General features: G+C 36.4%; 1 protein-coding gene and 1 long non-coding RNA gene across 2 annotated transcripts; one reads left to right on the forward strand and one right to left on the reverse strand.

Moving 5' to 3' along the window:
• The first annotated feature begins 7685 nt into the window (after positions 1-7685).
• LOC104602288 (NAC domain-containing protein 7) lies at positions 7686-15377 on the forward strand. The gene is made up of 4 exons (XM_088895760.1): positions 7686-8457; positions 12287-12470; positions 12579-12854; positions 14286-15377. The coding sequence occupies exons 2-4, from the start codon at positions 12311-12313 to the stop codon at positions 14921-14923; spliced, it is 1074 nt and encodes a 357-aa protein (XP_088751886.1). The 5' UTR covers positions 7686-8457; positions 12287-12310; the 3' UTR covers positions 14924-15377.
• Positions 15378-17206: 1829 nt separating this feature from the next.
• LOC104602287 (uncharacterized) lies at positions 17207-18111 on the reverse strand. The gene is made up of 2 exons (XR_736055.3): positions 17997-18111; positions 17207-17799 (listed from the first exon to the last, which is right to left on the reverse strand). It is a non-coding gene; the product is annotated as an uncharacterized LOC104602287 (long non-coding RNA).
• Positions 18112-19537: the final 1426 nt, after the last annotated feature.

Here is a 19537-nt window from a genome sequence, read left to right on the forward strand (position 1 = left end):
AGAAGTCTTTGAAAAACAAATACAAAAATGATAATTATTAGCGCTCTCAATACTGTAAAAGATGGGTCCGGATAAGCTGAAGACAACATTTTACAACGAGGGCTGCTCACCCAATTGCGTTGTAATACGCATGCACCCATTTGATGTTTGAAATTAACGGAGGAGAAGTTTCCCTCTCCATTACTTTTACTTTTTATTTTAAATTAATTAAAAAAACAAATAATCCCACTTCTTTCCCTGGTAAATAGAAAAACAAAGAGTTGAAGCTGGTGCCGGTGATCAACGATTGATTTTCGACAACCGACAATCAACATCCAATTTTATTTTCTAATGGCTTGGCCCGCTGAATCAGATTTAATTTTTAGGATTAATGGTTTACTTTCTGAAGCGTATTTTATTTTTTAATCACTTTTAGGTTTCTCTATACAAATTTTATTCTCTGTTGTAATGGTTTCCGTTTACAAGGTTTGTAAAGATTTTCTTATATTTTCCTTTCTTTTTCTACTTTTTCCTTCAAACCTAAGAGAACAATTAGATTTACCATTGTAGGCCTAAATTTCAACAAAAATTGTCTACAAGAACCCTGTCCTATAATCACTGTAAATAACTTAACTTCATAAAGATTTTTGACCAAAAAATGAGAGGGTTTGGTGTTGATAAACCGGGTTGGATTCAGACATCTGTGTTACTGTCGGATGTCGATCGTCAGTTGCCAGATTGGTCACCGGTGCCGGCTTCAACTCTTCATTTTTGAGATAGATTCAGAAATATTTGTGACAAAAAAATGAGAGGGTTTGTTATTGAGAAACCAGGTTGGATTCAGACGTCTGTACTGCTGTATATCCAATGTTGGATAATCGTCGGTTGCGGGCACCAGCTTCAACTCTTCCTTTTTCTATTTATGAAAGCAAAAAATAACGGGGAAGAGAAGTGGAGTTCTTTGTTTTTTAATTAATTTGAAATAGAAAATCAAAATAGCGGAGAAGGGAGCTTCTCTTCCATTAATTTCAAATATTAAATGGGTGCATATATGTTATGTTGTCTTCAGCTCACCCGAACCCGTAAATGATATTTACCTAAAGGCAATCCTAGCTATTCCAAAGGTTGGCTTGCAGTAACGCAAGTCATATAAAAGAGAAAAAAAAAAAAAATACGCAATCGAAATCAGAATACTCTATGAGAATTCTCATAGTTTATTTGATTGAGACAAGAATTATAATGAGAATTGAATTTAGTTGGAATGAGATTTTTTGTTCCCAAGAGAAGAGAAACGAATGACCGATGGGAGAATGCCATTCCACTAAAAATAAGAATGGGACTCCAATTCCACCTAATTAAACAGTTTGTTTCCAATTCCAGGCCCCTATTCCGTAAAACCAAACCGACTTCAAATTAAATTAAGTCTACTATCACCAATTCACCGACCAAAGATAACTATCGAGTGTGATGATTGCATGGATGCATCTTATTAATTCCACTTTTTTGCTGAGAATAATTTGGGTGGTTGTAGATAGTATAAAAGAGCCAATATTTCAATAGAGCAGCATAGAGATGAATGCCCACTATACCCGTATGTTGTCGACATTACTTTCAAAACTTTAAAATTATATCCAATCTTTCTCCAAAAGAAATCCCAAATGAGACATGCGTGATATCTTTAGGCTGCGTTTGCTTGTAGTATAATTTTATTTGCATTAATACAGATGCATGAGAGTGCAAATGAAAAAAATGTAAATTCTCATTTAATTTTGTTTAGGCTTTTACTTTATTCTGCTGTATGTTTTAATTCACTTTATTTGTACTGCAATTAAACAAAATAAACTAAAATTTGAAACAATAATAAGTAGTAATTTACACTCAAATCATTTGCACTGCCATGGAAGGCATTGCTACCCGCCCCACCCCTATTATCCCATGTATCAAGGTTTTAAAAACAAGATTGGACATAGAATCGTTCGAGGGATCAGTTCTTGGGTCGAACAGTCTGATCGTCTGGTTCAAATAGACAGTATGTTTTGACTTAAAAAATAAAAAATATAAATAAATAAAATAAAAACGGCCAAGAACCATTATTTAGGTCGATGGGTTAACGATTCGATTGCCTGGATCAATAGGTCGTTGACCAAATCAACGTTTTTTGGCCAAAAAACGACTTTAGAGTAAAACAAAGAATCAATTACCTGACCGATTCCCGGATCAACCAGTCCAACCATCCGATCTGATCTGATTTTCAAAACCATGCCATGCACATCTTAGCATCTCCACTACTGAAGGCCGGATATGGAGAGGCCTGTCGATCTTTTTTTGTTATCTAAGGCATAGGCTGCTTGTTTATCTAGGCGATATTTGTTATTATGGATGTTTATTGAAGAAATGTTTTATATGAGATTTATTTTGAAAAATAAGAAAAATAATTGATAAACATTTTGTGGTTGTCTCACAGGTAGGTGTCCTGAAATATCATGAAACATCATATAAAGTGGACAATAAATAAATGCTTAGGTATTGAAAAATACAATAAAATGAAACTTTTCCCAAGAATTGATTCACATAAGATTGTGTTTGATTTGAAGGAAAAGTAGGGAAAAGAAGGGGAAAATAAGAAAATTTATAGGTTTCCTATTTTTCCCTTCCTTCCCCTACTTTTTTTCTCCACACCAAACATAACCTAAATTCCTGATATATAGCTCGAGCTGGGATTGGAGCAGTTTTACTTTAATTTTATTCGTTGAAGGTTGGCTTCTGGGTTTTGTCTAAGCATAAAGCATCTGACCGTCGGGTGGGTGTGTAGAGCGATCTTTGGTTGCAGCAGACTCCCAGTTGCCTTCATCATCACTGTTTCTGACCGAGTTTTAGGCCAAGTTACTCGCCATTAACTGAATAAGCCCGGCCGCATAGAAGGATGCCTTTTGTATTGTAAAGTAGGAAGTTTTCCTTCTTTATTTTGTTACAAATTAAGAGCATTTTTGGGCAAATAAATTGAATTTCTTTCTTCCTCTTGCTCTTAATAAAACCATCTTACTCTTACCAGCTGAACGCCTTAAATTTGACACGGTATTAAGAATTAATTAAGATATCCTCATTAGTTTAATATTAAGTGGACTATCTTTTTAATTTTTTTTTTTCAAATAAACAAAGATAGTATTACATACTTCAATTCATCACCTATATATATACTAGGAAGTTTTTCTTGTGTATGTGTCACGGACTCACAATATGGGATCATGCATGTGGTATCGATCATTCACTACATACAACCTAGACCTTGGGACTAGACCTCTTCAGGGCCGGGCCGGGCCGAGCTCGGGTCAGGCTTTTACTGTGTATTAACAAATTTTTCTAAGGCCCGAGCCTGAGTCCGGCCCGATCATCGGGCCTACAACTTGGGCCTGAGGTTGGCCCTCATAAAAAGCCTGAAGCTCGAGCCTAGGCCCGGGCCTGGAATTTAGCCTATACTATTACTATTATTAATGTTGAAGCGGCTGAATAGAGAGAGAAAGAGAGATTGAAATTATAAAGAAAAGAATAAAATATATATTATATATTTTATAAAATATATAATACTGAGTCGGGCCGGGTCGGGCTCAGACTGGGCTTTTTTGACAAATCCCAAGCCCGATCCGAAACACAGTCGGGCTTACTGTGTTCGAGCTCAAACCCGTGGGCCTAATTATATGACCAAGCCTGACCAGGGTGCAGGCCGGGCTGTCGGGCTACCCGACCCATGAACAGGTCTACTTGGGATTTCTTTTTTCATTATTAATTATCTTTCCAGGTGTCATAATTCAAGTTAGGACACGCTGGGTGATATGTATGTTAATTTGTAATTAATGACACCTAGGGAATATGGTCCTAATTATTCTATGTTACACTCTCTTACCTTCATTTGTTCTTATTTATTATTCATATATTATTGCTATAATTGGTATTATTATCTTGAAGGGGACATATAAACCATAACGCTATCATTCTCCATTTTATTATTGTTTTATCTTCAGGTGGGATCACATGTATTTATTCCTTAAGACAAACAAAAATCACTATTAATTACCAGAAAAAAATAAAAGACAAAAAATCGCACTCTTATATTTATTAATTATAAAAGCGACATAAGCATAGAGCAGGGCACTTAAAATGTAATTATTAGAGTCATTAAGCGCAGCGCTAGTGCAACAAACACTGTTCGAGGTGTCTGGGAAGTCAGAGAATCTGAGTTGACGAGCACGGAGCACATTTGGGGGTCAAAGGTCTGTTCGGCTCACGGCTGGGGCCCTCAATTTGGAAATCGCTTTTTTGCTGTTCTGAATTAATATTTTATAAACGGTATTGTTTTAATTTACACAAAATCACTTTTACCATGCAATTTACAATGAATATGATAGTCTTACATAGACCCACATTAGAAAGAGGTGTTTAACCTATAGTAATCTCAAGGATCATATTTTGGTATAAGTAATTGCTTACCGAAACAAATAAATAGCTCGAAGACCGAGAAGGCTGATGAAGATATTGAATGTAATGAGCAAGCTTCTAGAATGGGGCCCTTCTTTGATAAACTATAAAGTGTTTGATAAAAGCTATTACTTTTGAACATAAAAATCTGAAGGCAAAGCTCTTTTAAGACCCAAACACTAAACTAAAATCGGGATCTGTAAGCTTTGTACTTTTTGGATTTTAAAAGCATAAAACCGTATTGGATAGGATTTGTGCTTTCAAAGACCAAAAGAGCGAAACCTCAATTTTGGGTCTTAAAATAGCAACTCTTACCAAACTCTTGAATTGCTTTTGGATGTTTACTCTGTGGTTTAGTGGCATTTGGGTCCATATGTAGTGGGCGGGCCAAAACTTTACCCACCATACAATAGAATCATAGTTCAGTGGTTGAACCGGTTAAAACCAAGTGTAACTAGCTAGGCCGCCGAGATTGAACTCGCTAGCAAGTGTAATCACCACGTGCTAGAATTGGGCCAACCTTAATAATGGTTGGAAAGACCTTGGTGTATATATATATATGTATATATAATTGGACATGGATCATCTGAAATAGATGTTTTGTCTCCCGCGTGGTCTCGCCCGTGACCGTGAGACCCCCTAAACTGAATTTGTCGTGTCGACACACTGTCATCCTCTCTTTCTCTCTCACGCCTTCTTCTTCTCTCCCCACTATAATACTATTTACATTTCACACCCCACTATAACACTATTTACATTTCACACCCCACTTACCTCTCTGTCTTTAGCTTATAAACTACTGCCGTCTCCGTCTCTGTCCGTTTATTTCCCTCACCATTATGGAGGATTCCTCCGTAATACTACTGCAAGCTAATTGGTTCACTGATCTTGATTCTCGATATCAGCTACGGTCCACCGAATTGAATGCTTATAAAACGGATGGCTATGATCGATGCAGTTCCTAGCAAGCAATGTGCTGTAAAGTACCAATCGGACGGTCGTGGGTCCCATGATCCACTTGTACATCAAAAGCCCTCTGAAACTAATTTGTTGAAGCTGATGGGAAATAGTACATTAAAATATACTGTATGACCTCACTGTATGATGGAGTATGCAATACGCTTCGTAGGAACAAAAATGTATATACATTGACCCTTGTATAAAGTTGCAAAAATATACAAAAAAGGCGCCACTAGAATCGAGTATTAAATTACTGTATATGTATAGCTCGAAAAAGCTTAACTTTAAAAGGGTCTTTCTGTGAATATTTAATTCTTTTATATGGTACTTCTCGGTCACGCCCGATCACCACACCTCAATAAAATAAAATTAAAGCTCTCTTATATGTGGTGGACTACCCAGTCGGAATTTGCCACGTGGGCTTACCTGTAGCACACAAAAAAAAAAAAAAACGAAAAGACTTCCGCGACCGTAGGGATAAGACTGGAGTAGTAGGCATGATGGTAGAACAAGTGAAGGGCCTGGTGGGGCCCAAGGTGTATTAGAGAAGCAGCATTGGTCTCGTTTCGTTTGCGGTCGAATTCAGCCACCCAAACGGCTCCACGTTGGATCTTAACGGAGTTTCCCCACACTCGGAACGTGGCGGACGGAGACAATGATGGCTTTACATCCGTAATGATTTAAAGCGGGACCCGCCGTGGTTAAATCTCCACCCCCACACCTTCTTTGGTTGTCTTTCCTTGTCACTATCTTTACAAATTCATTTGCATCAGGACAAATTTTTTTTAGTTACTATGACTGATAATATTGATACGATACGTTTTGGTTGTCTCGGCCGGTTCTGCTTAACGTATCGGGTATGATGGAGAAGTAAACAGTGAATTTGAAGGTAATTTGGCCTGATCACGGGGATGGAGACGGAGATGCCTATTGCATCACGTGCGAAACTTTTGCTTCACTTTACTTACTTGATTGATAAGGGAAATATATAACAAAAGGTTGGTTAATTGGTTTGTGTAGTTTTTTTTTACCTTATTTTTCCATGGCAAACGGCGACGAACCGGGCCGATATAAAGGAAAAGTTGGAGAGTCGGTTAATTTATCGGTACGGCACGCTCCAAAATTGAAGCTAACGCGTCCAATGGGCAATTACATCGATCCATCCTGTCCAAAAAGCACATCTAGATGGGCCCCAGGTCGGGCCGGGAGAGCGGGGCCCACATGCACAACCGGCCAGCACCCAAATTGCGAGCTTAATAATGATCGGGACTCGGGAGTAGCCCACGCCGGACCATGAGCCGCCACGTACAGAGTCGTGGGCATCATTCCGTCGGGCGGGTCCCACATTCCACCACATCCACACACACACTCACCCGAGCGTTCTCTCACCGTCCCGACTAGCCGCCTAGGCCTCATCGGCTTTTCGGCTTGGGCGGCTTTAGCTTGTGGCCTTGGGGGGAAGCTTTTGTTTCTATTTGGAGGGGAGTCTCTATCGTTACGCTGTAGGTCGGTTAATGGGACCCACTTCGACAAGCAAAGAGCCAAGAGATACGAAAAAAAACAAAAAAAAAATCGAAGACCGACCAACCAGAGCTCCCCGTGCCATTGCTGGTGAAATGTTAACAATATTTTATTACCTAAAATACCCTCATCTCACTACTCTTTTTCTTTTCCCTTGTTAATTAATTAATAAAAGAACAAAAGGAGAAAAGGCAGTACAGAACGGATTGAAAACAGTGACCCTCCGAACGGGGGTAGCAGCTAGCAGGTGGTAACAATTGAGTGAACGGACCGGCTGAGTTCTCAACACCATAATTCCCAGTTATACTTTATCATAATAACAGTGAGAAGCACTGAGAGGGGTAACGTATCGGATGTTTGAAGGGGGACTGATACGTTCAAAAACTTTCGTAATTCAACGGCAAAACGAAGGGTTGTTTTGAGATCACAGGCTCTGTATGATATTTTTCTACAGCAGCTTGCAATTATTTTAAGTGGAGAAAGGGTGTTAGAGACCAAAATAGGGCCCACCAATAGCTATCGAGAGAGAGAGAGAGAGAGAGAAGAGAGACAGAGACAGAGACAGAGAGAGCAGAGCCCAGAGGACAGAGGTGTAACTTTTGGCGGGAGGATGTACAATTGCGTCACCACCAAAATCCTACGGAATAATATTATTTTTGTTCATTGCTTTTGTGGGTCTGAAGGGTTTTATTAAGGAAAGCGAAGTAGACATTGCCGTTAAGTTTGATCCTTTGACGTTCTCCGTTTGTTAATATTCCGTCGAACAGGAACAGCCCATATTTGTTGCTCTCTCTCACTCTCTCATCGCAAATATTTCATATTTGGCACAGAGACTGGAAAGCTCAGAGAAGAACATTCTATTCTGGTCTCCATCAGTAGCGGTTGGGGTTGTCACCACGCAGGATCTTTTCCTCCGGCCAAATTTCCTTCTCCCTTTTTCCCGCCCGAAACTTTTCCAGCAATCTAGCTCTCCACTTAGAGATAATGAGAGGGGAGAGAGAGAGAATGTGTGTGATTTTCAGATGATGGATTATAAAGCCGTCTATGTGTGCGCGTGTGCTTGCTCTCGCTTGCTTCTCTCTGTTATTTAAGCTTACCTGTTCTCCATTCTTCCATTCTTCAGTCTTGCCTTCTCTTTTACTTTCTTTCCATTTTTGTCTCCCCTCCATCCCCACAAAAGCACCTACATTCTTTCTCGGGATCTGATCCCTCAACCATAGCCCGACAACCTTAACACTTCAACTACAAGTACAGAGGTTTTTTTCCTGGGGTTCAGGGTTCAACTCCCGAGGATAACTTGTCTTCCTTCTTTCTTTTCCTTGTTTTCCTCTTGTCTGGTTTTCAGTTATACATATAGTACTATCCTTTAAAGTTGGAAGAAATTTGGAAGGATAAAGCCATCGTACGTAGAGTTTCCATCGTTTGCTGATTGAAGAAACCAGGTTGAGTTGACGGACTCAGATCTTTTGAAGAGGCTCTTAAGTTGGCACAAGAAAATCCAACTCACGCTAAAACTTTTGATCTGTGAGCTCTCTTCTTTCTTCCTGCTTCCTTTCATTTCACATCTGGGTTTTCTTCATGTAAGATGCATCTGGATTCTTTTATTTGTTAATGTTTGATGTTTTAGCATGAGTTGGATTCCCAAGTTTGTAGATCTTCAAATCTCTGACATTTTCGGCTTCGTATCTGCTATTAAGCTCAACCTGGGTGTTCTTGATTGCCCATAGATGTTTTTTTGATACAGAAAGATCGCAACACTGACATAGTTTTAGTTTGGTTTTGATGATTTCACTTGTCAAATCCTACAGTCTTTACACCTCTAATACACGTATCATCACCTCTTCCTTTTTATTCTTCTTCTTTATTTCCTCATTTTTTGCTTTTACTTCTTTAACAAAAATAGTGTAGCACCAATTAAGATCAGGTGTTACTAGTCACATAATCTTTTTGAAAGATAAAAGTCGAGTCGCATATTCTCCTATTTGATCATCTCACAGATTATATCTTTTGCTTGATAGAAAGCTATCACTTTCTTGGAAGCTAGTTCAAATGCAGGATTAATTGCAGTCCAAGTATTTGATAAATCCATCTTAGAGTTATCACATTAATCGATAAATGAAATAATAGTTAGACATACCAAAAAATAATAGCAAGACATCAACGATAGGAAACAAAAGTGTTAATTTCAACTACATTTTTACGTCTCATTTTATTGTTATATATATTTTTTGTCTTTTTTATGTCGAAAATTTTCAATACTAAAACTGCTATATAGGTGAAAGTGTCTTTCACAATATATAGATTGGAAATCAATAGAATGCACTAACTATCATTCATCATTTGATCTCACTTGAATAAATTATACACCTTTTACAAAAAAAAAAGTATAAATTGTACAGAAAATGTACCAAAAAGAGTTGTTCAAAATCAGGTAACCCATAAAATGTATTCTTGTATATTTTTTCTTATAATTCTTATTTTTTTTAGAAAATGGTCTCCACCATATTTTAGCCTATTAAAGTTTTTAATTTTCAAACTATGAACTCATGGAAACATGTCGTGCTATTGTTATGTTGCCTTTCTAGCTATTTAGTGCTTTATTTATTGATATATATGATGGCTCAGTTGGATATAGATCCTAGGAACAAAAGCAATATTGCTCTTTAGTTAACTGCTATATGGCGTGCGAGAAAAGAAATTGTATCTAAGAAAGCCTCATGCATGTTTTAAGGCACTGTTATATAGAGTTAATTGTAGAGTGATGAAATAATGGTTTCTTATGATAGTCAGACGTATAATATAATCTATTTGATCTTTCTTTTTCATTTTTTTTTGGTTCTTTCTAACAACACAGATCATTTGGTTGTTATGTATATCAGTATGAAACATTCCTCCACTTATATGGGTGAATAGTAATTGCTGATACGATGTTTTCTCTAGGAGAAGACAAGAGATAAAATGCTACTCAAGGTTTAATTAATACAGCTTGTAGATATTGTAAGTTTTGGGATAATAGTCTTAGAAGCATCTACCATTATTTTTACTCCATATTTCAGTTTATTTGAGAGTGGGCTTTATATTAGGTGGATCGGAACCAGATTCTGTCAATATGATAGTATCTTGGACAATGTAAGGCCTGTATTCAAATCCCCGGGGGGGGGGGTGCAAGATGATGATTTTCCATTCTATTAGGCATTAGCCATTAATAAATCATGAATGAGCTCAAACAAAACCAAATTAGACTTTCTTAGTCTCGTTGTTCTCTCCTGGATGGAAATGTAAAGACAACCTTCTAATTTGTAGATGAAGAACTAAATGGCTTTGGGCTCATTCATGGTATATTCTCCTGTGGAGATGTTGCTTAGATCCTATTTTGCTCCATTTGTGTCTAGCACTCATGATAAAAATCAGTTGCTCTTCATCTACAAACTTATTAGATCAGTGAACTAAACTTCAGTTATCCAATTGAAGATTAGCACTGTGTACAAAATAGAGCTCCTAGGCGTGCATAAATATGAGTTCTTTCTACATGATATGTATTTTCTTTGGAACAACCCATCTTGATCATCATTGTTTTAGTTAATCCATTTGTCTACATAAATACCGTTACTCTGATAAGAAGCCTAAAACTAGTAATATGTCCAATTTACAAAATAAACAACATTGTTCTAGTTATGCAAGAATCACTTCTATAAAAACCAGGAATGAAGTAAAAGCATAAGTAATGCTAGCATATGATCTTTTGGTTCCAATTAAGTAATTAACTCATTTTGGGCACTTGATCAATGTCTTGTTATGCATTCTTACCATAACTTCCTTTGTCTTCATTGTGATCATCCTTGTCTAACCTTTTTCCCACTTATTTTTCTATGGCTGCACCAGCCTATTTATGCTGTTTGACTATCTGGGGCAACATGTATTGTTAAACAAGTATTTTGTAATCATTAATCAATTTTCTTGATAAAAAGATAGAGAATTTATTTCTTCCAAAAATGTATTAAATTTATCCCAACAATGAACTCCAAAATTAAGGGTGTCATTTAAATTTTGTTAGGCCATAAACATATAATATTCTAATTTTTCATAATCTTTAATTCTTTTGCAGATTATAATTTTCTAGTAGCTACAAAAGTAAAGGCTAAATACTTTAAAACATTGAAATCTATTTAATTCCAGTTTAGATCAATTGGTCTATTAGCTACAAAAGAAAGGGCTAAATGCTTTAAAACATCCATGGGTTTCTCGCTAAATTAAAGGTATATGGTCTGATAATTCATCAATTATTTCTTTACCTAGATCATTTTCATCCTCAAAAATGTTGTCCATTTTCTTTGACACCACAAATTTTCTTTCCCATTCATAAAATGGGAAGACAAAATTGCAGCTCACATGTTTCTACATCCAAAAAGATATCTTATTTAGGAGGACTGTGGTTTGGTCACCTTCCGGTTTGGTTATTATATACCTTTTATTGATCAAAACTTCAATATAGCATAGGGTTGATTTTTTTCCCTTGTTATGAAATTCTGACGTCAGGGTCCACATGAGTCCTGTCCAACTGCTTGGAAGCTTGAAATAGTTGTGGTCATTGATTTTCCATGGCAGATTATATTTGTACTTAAGGCTCAGTTTGGAAGGAGTACAAATACAAATATGTAGAGTGCAAAATCTTGTATTTTGTATTATTTTATATGTATTTGCATTGTACATATTTGCATTTGTACTCCTTCCAAACTGAGAATACAAACATATAGAGTGCACAACCTTGAATTTTATATCATTTTGTATGTATTTGTACTGTTCATAGTTATGTTTGTACTCTTTCCAAACTGAGCCTAAAGAAAAGAATGGCTACACCAATCCTGATTCACCATTCTATTCAAACAAAGCCCATGCATATATGTGTATATTAAGTCCTGTAGGGTGTTTTGGAGCTTTGAAGATTTACCATTCCGTTCTTCAAATGCACAAAAAGGAGTAATTGATGGAGACTGATGCACAGAAGTTGCTCTTCAGTCCTAATAAAACATTGGCCATTTTATTTAAGCAGTTCTCTAAAACTTCTTGTAACTTTGGAAAGCTATATCCATTTCTAGAAGTTCCCTCATGTTTGTTGTAGATAATATGATAAAAAAGTTCTATTTTTTGAATATTCTTCAACCTTCTTATCTTGCTTTCAATTCTATAAGATACTGCCTATTCGTATTATTAAATACATTACACAGCTCTTCAAATATGTAAGTGTCAGCATTTCTTAGAATTAATGGGAAAAGGCTCTGTAATTGCTCTTCTCCATCCTTTCTGAACTGACATTTGGATAAAATTCTGACTATATGTGCCACTTTAACTGCAGATTCCGGTTCCTTGCAGGGAAAACATGAATACTTTTTCCCATGTTCCTCCAGGTTTCCGGTTCCATCCAACAGATGAAGAGCTAGTTGATTACTATCTTAGAAAAAAGGTTGCTTCAAGAAAGATTGACCTAGATGTCATCAAAGAAATTGATCTCTACAAGATAGAACCATGGGACCTTCAAGGTAGGACCATTTTCCCAAATAATTCTTGTAAACAGAATTTCACCCCATTTTGTATTTCATTGACCATCTCGTAAGTGTTGGCATTACTTATATTGTTGATCTGAACAGAAAAATGTAAGATAGGAAATGAAGAACAGAACGAGTGGTATTTTTTTAGCCATAAAGATAAGAAGTACCCAACTGGAACTCGCACTAATAGAGCCACAACAGCAGGGTTTTGGAAAGCAACAGGAAGAGACAAGGCTATTTACTCTAAGCATAATTTGATTGGAATGAGAAAGACCTTAGTCTTTTATAAAGGTCGAGCTCCAAATGGACAAAAGTCCGATTGGATTATGCATGAGTATCGGCTTGAAACAAATGAAAACGGTACACCTCAGGCAAGTATATTTAGTGGTTTAATTCTCAATTTTGGTTTGATTATTAGTCCATTTGATGATGAACACTATCTTAGGCAATGGTTTGTCTTCTACTTTCAAAGGTCTTCTATATGATATCCACCCTTACCTTCACTCGTTTACTTAGTTATTTTGTTATGTAAAAGATTGATGATGTTCTGTCAAATAAAAGAAGTAAAATAGAATGTTTTTCTTTTTCATCAATCTTAGGTTGTGTTTGGTTTGAAGGAAAAGGTATGGAAACCTATACAAGGTTTGTACAGGTTTCCCTTCCTTTTCCTACCTTTTTCTTTCAAACCAAACACAACCTTATAAGGGAAAGGTTTCTCTTATACTACCAAATAAGGTTTTATGTGTGAGAATCTTACCTTCAATGTTTTAATTTTTTTTTTTTTGTAGAAGATTGATGAAGTTCTGTAACAAGGAAATAAATAAACAGACGAAATAATAAAAAATTGATTTAAAGACAATCCAAAAACAAATGTTTAGCAAGATGGCATGAGGGTCTCCAACTCCAATCACGTATATATAATTCCTAGCTCTAATTAATGACATTAACATCAAATATGAGAGAATATGTTAAAAGAGGGCTTCATATGCCAACACTATTAGCTAACAAAGCATTTATAATCTGTTTTGTCTTAGTAAAATTAATGACAGATAATAAAGTTATATGTTAACATGGCCTGGCAATAAAGTAGTCAAAATTGTAAGTGTAGTTTGTTTTTATCATTTGTTAGAAGGGATTCTGACCTACCATTTTTGTAGTATGTTGGGCCACTCAGAACTCAGTTAGTCGATTGCTCATTCTAGTTAATCTGAAAAGTAGTTTTTCTTAAAAAACTCAGATACTTGGCCAAAATTTTTCCACACCATGAGAGACAAGAACTGAAAATTCTGTCTTCTTTTTTAATTATCACTGCAAACTTCATTACTATCCACTACTCACAATAAGCTCCTGTTAACCCAGTGAAAAGAGACACCTTAACAAGTTCCATTTACTTCCTCTCAGTCTCCAAATATTGGAATTTGGCAAGAAAAATAATCTTTTGGTTTTGCTCAGTATTTTTATGTCTACATGTGATTAGATAATCCAGCAAGAATAAGGAATAAGATATTTCAACAGTATCTTGAGGATCACTTAACTATAGTCTTTAAGGCTCAGTTTGGGAAGAGTGCAAATATACAAATATGTGCAAATCCCAAACTGAACTTAATAGAAAATTTACAGCAGAAATCTGTAGTAAAATGTTGATATATGTTCTCTGCATATGTAATTGTCAACATTACTTTAATCCGACTTTTATGCATTTTCTTTACCATAATAGTACTTGTACTTGTACACCTTGAGATGGAATTTGTTTAATTACAATAGTGACGATCAATGTGAATCTCATTTAAGTACTGCACCAGGAAGAGGGCTGGGTTGTCTGTAGGGTGTTCAAGAAGCGAATAACAACAATAAGGAAAGTAAGTGACGAGTCGTCTTGTTGGTACGACGAGCAAGTCTCATTCATGCCGGATCTGGATTCCCCAAAGCGAATTGTTCAGCCTGCAGATATGGCATACCACCACCCCTATGCATGCAAGCAGGAGCTTGGGTTGCAGTATCACATGCCTCATGAAGCTTTCCTTCAGCTCCCTCAATTAGAGAGCCCCAAACTTCCACACTCGGCAGCCAGTGTAAGTTGCAACTCCGTCATTGCATATGGACTCGACATTAATAACCCTGGGAGCACTCTGCAATCTTCCCTAACGCAAGAAGAACAGATGCAACAGAATCATCATCAGCATAACATGAACTCTCTCTACAACAGCAACAACAACGAGCAAGCAGTTGATCAAGTCACGGACTGGCGGGTTCTTGACAAGTTTGTTGCCTCTCAGCTCAGCCATGAAGATGCTTCCAAGGAAACCAACTATTCCAATGCAGCCGCTGTTTTTCACGTATCTGACCATATGAACATTCTTGTCAGACAACCCAACAAGCAAGAACTGGTGCCGGAATATGCCTCCACGTCCACCTCCAGTTGCCAAATTGATCTGTGGAAGTGATATATATATATATATATATATATCTACTACAGATATTCAACCTATATACTAATCATAGGAAGTAAAACTTAAAACAAATGGACAAAATCATGATTCACATTCCTGTACATAATAAAACTAAAATTATAAAACCCTAGTTGTCGGATTTCTGCCTACTCTTTGTAATATTGATAAAGACCAGCACCCGACTGTGATAGGACAGAAACTCCTACTCTTAATAAGGTAATGTAGTTATTAGATGGAATGTGCGGCCGAGTATGCTGTGTCTGACTCGGTAAGTGTTGAATGCATTTTGGTTTCTTGTAGCACTGCCTGCATGTAATGGGCTTTATTACATAGTCCATGACCCAACAGCCATGTCAGCTGTTATGGAATCGACTTGAGTTCGATTCATATATGTCTTTGTATGCTTTATCTGAAATTAGAATGCTATTATTGTTTTTCTTTCTCTTAATTTTGTAAGTTATGTATTCTGTGTTTGTTCTGCTCTTTTTTCCCATTGATAATATCTGGAACTGAGAGTTTATTCCATAATAATTAAGGTCATTAACCTGCAGACGTTCAATGGTTTATATTTTAAATACTAAACAGTTTTAAGAAGATATTCAGTCAATATGATCAATAAATTACAAATTCCAGCTGCTTTCATGTCATGAGATTCTTGTTCTCCAATCAAAAAGCTAAATGGAGGGAAAAAAATGCAGTTCGGCTAGCTAGATGATAGCCATGTATTACCAAATAAAAGGATGATGTGAATGGTGATCAATGTGGCATTCAGCAAGTGAGGATTAAGGTCTACAATATCGTTAAGCTATTAACAGCTTAAAATAGCCACGAAATACACCGTCAGAAGAAAAAGGTTAGGTATTCGGTATTCCATTCTGCTGCCTTGCAATATGATTACCTTACAGCAAGTATGAACCTAACTAGTAGAGAAGACCGAGTAACCTTTAATTTACCAAAAATAAAAAATAAAAAAAAAGAAAGTTAGAATAACCTCCATTTTTTTTTTAAATACAGGCTTGTGCTTAAGCAAATATTAACAATTTCACGGCCAATTACTCTACCGGATACCTAGTAAAATTTAGTCTTGATAATTAGTGAAGAGGAAGAAAAGGGAAAGTGAACCTCCTTTATGCCTGGCTTGTTTGCACTGAAATTTCATTTGTACTGCTGCAAAAGTATGGGAGTGCAAGTAATTTGAGTGGAAAATCTGATTTATTTTGGTTTCGGCTCTTTCTTTTGTCTTTTTGCATTGCAAATTAAGTAGGATAACACGCCAAGCAAAGTAAAGGAAAACCCAAAACCAATGTGAACCAGAACAGGATTTACATTTTTTCTCATTTGCACTCTCATGCATTTGTATTGGTGCAAATGAAATTGCACTGCAAAGAGCCTTAGCAGAAATTTTGAATAAGATAGTGATCATGCCGGAACACTTCTTCTTTTGGACCATGGATGTATTCTTCTTAAGGCTTAGTTTGTTTGCAGTGCAATTTTATTTGACTGATGCATAAGCATGGGAATGCAAATTCCGATATTTTTGTTTCAAATTTCACTTGGTTTTGTTTGTTTTACAGTGTAAAGTAAAATAAAACCTGAAGGAAAGTAAAATTCAAAGCAAAAGTGAATAGAATAATATATTGGAGCCTATTAATTAATGAAAAATCGTTGTAAAGAACCACCATTTATAGGACTTGTAATTACATTACTATGATGGTCTCATCAAGAATTAGGAAATAAAGAGGAAAAGGAAGGAAAAAAAAAGAAAGAAAACCGAAGAAATGGTAATAAATCTAGTCCTTTATTTGTTTCTCAGGGTGGATGAGATATACCAGTAAAGCTCAAAACCGAAGAAATGCAAGAAGGACATCCTTTATATACACAAATTGTTGTTTGTGTGTGCATGTGTTTGCCGTTTATCAGAGTTCGGATCTCCTGCCCACGAGAACTCTGTCCACGTTTATCGGAGCTACACATGGAGAACATCTCTTCCTCTACATAGTATTATATAAGGGGAAATGTTCCTAATTCACGGGGGGTAGTGTATTGTGGGTAAGCGTGAACAAAGTTCTCGTGGGCAGATGATCCTGACTCTGCTAAATGAACCAAATTACAGTAATTGTGTGCTTCATCAATTTATAGTAGTAGTGATGGTGGACCAATCAATTGAGAAACTCTTAGTAGTTATCTCCAATAACAACATGATAATAGTGATAGTGAACTAACTTTTTTACTTGCTAAGATTTCCACCAAGTCAAGAGACCAAGGAACTCTTTCATGTTTCTTCAATTCCCTTTTATTAATTCAGAAACATACCTGAGTATGGAGACGAATTTACAAGAAACAATTGATGGGTCTCCTTCATAATTAAACAAGACCTGTTTGCAGAAGCTCAAATTTTCAGTCTATTAACAGAGTAACTAAGGCAACCCATTTCTTACTTTCCAACCTTTAATTAAATAGACCATGCTTAGAAAATTTAAGAACACCGGATCTCTACAAGAACCCTTGAACTCTTGCTTGCAAAAGCTAAAATTTCAGTCTAACAATAACCATGGCAACTCGTCTCTTACTTCTGAAACGTCTCAATAGATTCAGTATGTTGAGAAATATAAATGTACTGGAACTCTAAAAGATTACTTAATTTCATATGGGAAGGAAATAAGGAACAATAAGAGAGGACAAATTGAAAACCACAAAGGTTGGAAATAGAAGAAGAAACAAACAACAAGCATATATAATTTTACCCCAACCAAATTCTCAGCAACATTGGCGCGGCCGGCTATTCGAATAATCATCAGTTACATACCAATCTATCACAAATCCAGCAGTCGTAGCTCTCCCCAGGTTGAGAAACTATCTATGGCTCAGAGCTGCAAATGTCAAAGCACAATCAGTAACGGTATACATATTCTATCCCAAGGAATATCTTCCGGGAGGAAACCCACTTGAGTTTTAACACCCAGTAGCAAAAGAACAAACTGTAAAATCCTAATTATGGACTTTTAGATCAGTGGGCGGTAAAATTACTACTTTTCTTTTTTTATTGTTGGAGCAAACACTCACTTACTTGGGCTAAAGTCAAGCATAGAAATCCCTTTTAAGCAATGAAATTTTGGGACGACAAACTCATTGAGAAAGAGAGAGAGAGAGATAGGGAGAGAGAGGCCTAATAAGAAAAGGAATCCTAGGCCTTGTGAAGTGAGCAAAGGCCTCTCTTTCTTTTGAACTTTAATCCAACCAACCAGAGAGGGTCACTGCCCTGCAAAGTCAAAAACCCTCCGTACTCATGGATCAAGGTAGGAGAGAGAGAGAGAGCACGGGCCACACAGGCACAGGCATAGGCTGGTTGAATAATTAGGATTTTCTTAAATGTTGTTTGTTGGCGAAGATAACATCATTCACAGGTGAAACACCCATGTGATTTCCATTATATGCTTTTTACTCCAAGTCCAACCTTACACTACTCCAGCTTATTAAGTATATATACTTTGGTTAAAAACTTTACTATAGCTGTATAGCCTACTGGGTATTTTGCCAATATTTTGATATTATAATTATAATGCCAAATATTAATTCCTACTTGCTCATCACAATTCAACAAACTAAAGATCGAGTGGTTTATCTATTGTCTTTGTTTTGTAAGGCAGATCCCAAAAAGTGACACTTGTAGCTGTATTGGGGCTTCCTTTTAAGCCATGAAACTGAATTCCTTTTTTTTTTTTTTTTTTTTATACGCCTACAAATTAAAGCTTAGCTTAGGTTGATGACTGTTGTTGACAGTGCATGCCATGCATACTGTGCCTGCAGGTGAGGGAAACCTGTTGATGACCTGCATACTATCTTTCAAACACATGGACACGTGATTAGGCTTCTCATTCACTATATATATATATATATAATGTCTGTGTAATAAATAAATTATATTTTTAATTCAAAATAATAAAAATTATATGTTGGGTGGAGTGAGTCTCACTCTAGCTGTACAATTCTATTATTTCCTACTTCAAGTAAAATTACAGAGGTTCCAAGACTTATCATGTGAACAGTGGGTCCCAAACAAAATACTTTCCCTATGCTAAGCATGAGTTCATTAGTCACTCTCTCTTACACCACGGGAAGCTGCCTTCTTCAAACACATTTGCATGCCTAGGCAGTAACACTCAGAGTTAATTTAGGGGTTAAATAGATTTTAATTCAATGTAAAAGTATAGTAGTATGGGTTTTACTCTATCTCCAAAGTCGTTTTGTTTCCTACTTCAAATCGGAAAGTTAGCTCATAATCAGACCTAATTTAATCTATTAAATCAAATAAAAAAACACAACCTAAATGTGAGATCAAATCAGCCCCCATAAGATTGCCCCCAACAGCATATCCCCATCGTGTATTAGAAATATTTTTCAATGATAATATTAGAAATGATGATATCATTTTGGGGAATGTTCCTAATACATGACAGGAATGTATGTGGGACGTTGTGAGTGGGGGGGCAATTTTGTGGGGAGTCTGGATCTCCTGTTTACGAAAACTTTGCCCACGTTTATCTCAACCATACATGGAGAACATCTCATCCTCTGCATAGTATTATGCAGGGGGAGATGTTCCCAATT

The sequence above is a fragment of the Nelumbo nucifera genome, chromosome 1 (genome assembly GCF_055504915.1).
Source record: "Nelumbo nucifera cultivar China Antique chromosome 1, China Antique-T2T, whole genome shotgun sequence".
In the NCBI taxonomy this organism is placed as follows: Eukaryota; Viridiplantae; Streptophyta; class Magnoliopsida; order Proteales; family Nelumbonaceae; genus Nelumbo; species Nelumbo nucifera.

Bases quoted from the DNA above. Each gene is read 5' to 3' on its own strand.
- LOC104602288 (XM_088895760.1), top strand. From the start codon at position 12,311: ATGAATACTTTTTCCCATGTTCCTCCAGGTTTCCGGTTCCATCCAACA. The intron at 12,471-12,578 runs GTAGGACCATTT...TGATCTGAACAG, and splicing joins AGAACCATGGGACCTTCAAG to AAAAATGTAAGATAGGAAAT. The intron at 12,855-14,285 runs GTATATTTAGTG...TGCACCAGGAAG, and splicing joins AAACGGTACACCTCAGGCAA to AGGGCTGGGTTGTCTGTAGG.